Source organism: Myxocyprinus asiaticus, chromosome 6 (genome assembly GCF_019703515.2).
Source record: "Myxocyprinus asiaticus isolate MX2 ecotype Aquarium Trade chromosome 6, UBuf_Myxa_2, whole genome shotgun sequence".
NCBI classification, from domain to species: domain Eukaryota; kingdom Metazoa; phylum Chordata; class Actinopteri; order Cypriniformes; family Catostomidae; genus Myxocyprinus; species Myxocyprinus asiaticus.
In genome coordinates this window covers 13,332,846-13,336,860 of record NC_059349.1, presented here as the reverse complement: position 1 = coordinate 13,336,860, position 4,015 = coordinate 13,332,846, and the positions used below count along the sequence as shown (strand labels likewise).

The 4,015-nt window shown below is 36.7% G+C and overlaps 1 protein-coding gene across 4 annotated transcripts; it reads left to right on the top strand.

Moving 5' to 3' along the window:
- The first annotated feature begins 402 nt into the window (after nt 1-402).
- Nucleotides 403-3,669, top strand: dynlt5 (dynein light chain Tctex-type family member 5). 4 transcript variants are annotated; one of them, XM_051700574.1, is made up of 6 exons: nt 403-1,108; nt 1,416-1,602; nt 2,009-2,128; nt 2,317-2,408; nt 2,526-2,650; nt 2,831-3,669. In XM_051700574.1, the coding sequence occupies exons 3-6, from the start codon at nt 2,016-2,018 to the stop codon at nt 3,032-3,034; spliced, it is 534 nt and encodes a 177-aa protein (XP_051556534.1). In that variant the 5' UTR covers nt 403-1,108; nt 1,416-1,602; nt 2,009-2,015; the 3' UTR covers nt 3,035-3,669. The 4 variants fall into 4 exon arrangements, with proteins under 4 accessions (XP_051556534.1, XP_051556535.1, XP_051556536.1 ...); XM_051700575.1 differs by having other exon boundaries at nt 1,413-1,602; XM_051700576.1 differs by lacking the exon at nt 403-1,108 and having other exon boundaries at nt 1,278-1,602; nt 2,012-2,128.
- The last annotated feature ends 346 nt before the right edge of the window (nt 3,670-4,015 follow it).

The window sequence follows — 4,015 nt, the reverse complement described above, 5'->3', positions numbered from 1 at the left end:
TTCTTGGCTGGCTGTTGAGTTCATTGACACACAAACACTTGTCATTAATAATAAAGTAAACGTCTTCTTTCATCCTATGAAAGTGATGCAGTGAGCACCTAAATAATACAGACTTATAAACATAGTCTCTGCTTTCCCTTGAACAAAAAACTTTTCGACATACTGTAGGATGACGATGTGATGTAATGAAATAATTAAATTGAAATGGTTCTTGGAAATGTTTTTATTTCGTCATAAAACACGGCTACTTTTGAATGGCAGTCTTTGGAGAAACATGCTTTTTGCCATCGGGTGGTGTAGTTCCAGCAGGTGCTAACAGGGACCCGCTAACCAGCCCATTCCTGACCCCCTGACTGTAGGACCTGTTGGTAATTGACCAGAGGGAGGCGGCGTTACTCAAAAACGTAATTCACGAATCCAACGATGGTGAAAGTGTAAATGTTTACGGACGTAAATGTAACTGAACGTTCCAGGACAGATACCAAGAAACGTAAATATGGATTCATTCATATTCTTAAGCTACAACGTCGGAACAGCAGGATCAGAGACTATTTAGCCCCGAGGCGGAGCACTTGTTTACAAATGAATGGGAGAAATCGGAACGCCCAATATGGCGGATGTAGAAAGGAAGTCCCGCCTTACAGGTAAAAGAGCCAATCACTTTTTAGATACAGACATCCCCTATCAATCATATAGAGAAGGCGCATGCGCATTAGCTGGACCAGCCTGAAAATAGCGTTTTTTTTTTAGCGTGATCTCAGCTAAAGAAACACAATTTATAATGCCATTGTTATCAGATTTTACTGCTGATTTGAAACGTTCTTTTATCGTAATATTGACTAACTGTTTTGAAGATTTCAGTTTTTCTCCATTCAAGTAGATAGGCTGTACTTTTAATCCGCATGTATGCATGGAAAATAGCTGCCTGGGAGCGTTCCAAAAATGGCCGCCGAGTGGAATGACTTGGCTTTAAAAAAGGACTTTGTTAGGATTCGTACTTGTCAAACAGAAAATAGAGTGTAGTTAGCAGAGACGGGCCACTTCTATCAAAATGAATGGGAGAAATTGGAACGGCCAACGGATGTAGAAATAAAGTCTCGCCTTACAGGTAAAAGAGCCAATCACCTTTTAGATACAGACGTCACAATCAACTCGAGAACACGCATGCGTATTAGCTCTCTCTCTCCTCTCTCTCTCTCTCTCTCATATATATATATATATATATATATATATATATATATATATATATATATATATATATATCCTGTAAAATAGATTTTTTTTGCGTAATCTGAGGCAAAGAAGCACAATTTATGATTTCCAGTGTCATATTTTACTGCTTATTTGAAATATGTTCTTTGATCGTAATCCTGACAAATCATTTCGGAGATTTTGGTGTCCCTCCATTGAAGTAGATAGGAGCTGCTCTTTTATGAGCGTTCCAAAGATGGCCGCCGAGTGGACTGACTTCCCTTGAATGGGACTTGGTAGGGTGCGTACTTGTCAAATTGATAAGGCTCTCCACTGTTATCATGGCAACGCTTGGCAACAAGACTGACGGTCTTCAGCATTTCCGGTTTGTGGATGAGACACATCAAAGCGGTAAGTTTATTTCGCTGCGATATAAGTTATGTTCAACTTTGTTTTTTATTTTAGTTGGAACTGTCTACCTAGTTAAAATAATACACGTACACATTAATAGTGGCCAATAAATAATGTAGCGATGTAGAATGGTGATTAAAGAAGTATAACAGACAGACAGTAAAGTTTTTATGTTTTATGCTGTGGCGTCACCATCACAATAACAGATTTGTAGCTAATGCAGATCACTAATTAAGATTTTTTTTTTTTTTTTCAAACAAGAAAATAAATGTGTTTCAAGCATTTACATTTCTATGGAAGTCATATGTTTTCGTGGCATATAATGTATAGGCTAAAATGAAATGTCGAAATCAACAAGGATCTCGTTTTTTTAACATGAAGCATCTTTTCTTTTTCTTTTTTTCAGCAGGAAAATGTCGGATTTAGCGAAAGAGAAAGCAGCTCGTCTGCTGAAGAAGCGAGTAAGTGTGTCATCTCTGGGCAGTCATGAAGTCAGAGCTAAAGAGACCATTGGCAAAACCAAGGAGTAAGTTACTCTCATTACTTAATACTATTGAATGGTGATCTACAGAACATACTAAGAATACATTTACTGTGTCGGATGTGTAATCAGTTGTTTCCGTAGATGATGAGACATCACCTGTTCTGTTCTTTATAAATGTGTAAATATGGTTTGCATCTTTGATGGCCATCATGGTTTATCTGTCTCTGTAGCTCAATCAGCACTGTGTCTTATATTGATGAGCCTGGTCACCATGACGATATTCCACGACCTACAGTGCTCATGGAGAACACCTACCAGCTCAGTGAGTCTCTTTTCATGGACCGACTGAGAATTTATCAAGATATGGAGATGCTAAACTCAACTAACAACTTTTCTTCTTTCTCAACTTTATTTTTAACATTGATTAATGTTTGAGCAGCACCAGCACGACGTTTCCCGGTGTTTACATTAAAGGGTATTCTGAAGGATGTGTTGACCAGCTACCTGCAGGAGGAGAAATACGAAGCTGAACTGTGCCGACAGATGACCAAAACAATCTCTGAGGTCATTTTTCATAAATCCTCTAATTTAAATGAATTACATTACACATTATTACTCTAATTGTAACTGACTGACTCATCAGTTCACATATTTAATTTATTTTCCACATGTTATAAATATATCCAAACATGAATACAAATTAAATATGGGCTGCTAATGTCTTTGTCGTTATTGTAATTTCAGGTTGTCAAGGCCAGAGTGAAAGACCTGATGATTCCTCGCTATAAGATCATAGTGGTCATCAGCATCGGTCAGATCAGAGACCAGAACATGCGCATGGGCAGTCGATGTCTGTGGGATGCGGCACACGACACTTTCTCTTCACATACTTTCAAAAACAGCTCGCTCTTTGCTGTTGCTAATGTCTACGGTGTCTATTTTGAATGATTCCGAAAAAATATCTGTGCTGGGTGTTAGATCAGTGTCGAGTGATTTTAGTCAACCATTGATGTCTACCTGGGTGCAATCGCATCGTTTTGAAATCAGTTCAGTGGTCTTTAAAATTCATTTTGAGGTGTAGAAATAGATGAAGAGAACTTATGAGGCTCCCAGACCATTTCCTCAGTATTTCTCATAAGGATGAGCTCACATGCAACTGCTGTAAATCAAACAACATAATGTTTTAATGTTTGAGAAACAGACTGCAGACTGAATGTTTTTCTATGCATGCACACACAAGATGGCTAATACTGGATAATAATAGATTATAATTTCTGCCTTATTCTAAAATGAGGAAAATATCATTTATTTTACTAGCACAATATTATATCTCACTGTTGCATCATATCATGGTCAATTAGAATGAGATATTTTGTCCTATTAATGCACTTTGTCACTTTGTATTATGATATAAAGGAGTTGCAAATGATGCTCGATAGAAGTGCAGTTATCAAAATGTATGTCATATAGTACCTTTTGGAAAATTAATTTTTACTTCCTGTAAACATGTGAAAATGTCTGACTCTTTACGATTAAATGAAAGCTGTATGCCATTGGTTCTTGTGTTTAATAAACATGTGTCTTCAGTCTTACGTCCCATAAAGTACTTTTCATCTTGTACCAAACTGCAATAAGGTTATTTTGAGTATGCCTAATTATTTTAAGTAATCTAAAATGTATTAATAGAAAACACAGAGACACCACACTCTACCTCTGCTAAGGAAGTCTCTTTAAAAAGTTTTTATTTCTCTAACACAGACAATAAACATTTGTTTCCATTAATGAAGTTCATGGAAAAAATACAGTGGCAAGAAAAAGTATGTGAACCCTTTGAAATTAGCTGGTTTTCTGCATTAATTGGTCATAAAATGTGATCTCATCTTAATCAAAGTCACAAGTATAAACAAACACAATGTGCTTAAGCTAACA

Excerpts from the sequence above, each read along its gene's own strand:
- dynlt5 (XM_051700574.1), top strand. The coding sequence starts at position 2,016 with ATGTCGGATTTAGCGAAAGAGAAAGCAGCTCGTCTGCTGAAGAAGCGA. Across the intron at positions 2,129-2,316 it reads ACCATTGGCAAAACCAAGGA|CTCAATCAGCACTGTGTCTT; the intron begins GTAAGTTACTCT and ends CTGTCTCTGTAG. Across the intron at positions 2,651-2,830 it reads TGACCAAAACAATCTCTGAG|GTTGTCAAGGCCAGAGTGAA; the intron begins GTCATTTTTCAT and ends TTGTAATTTCAG.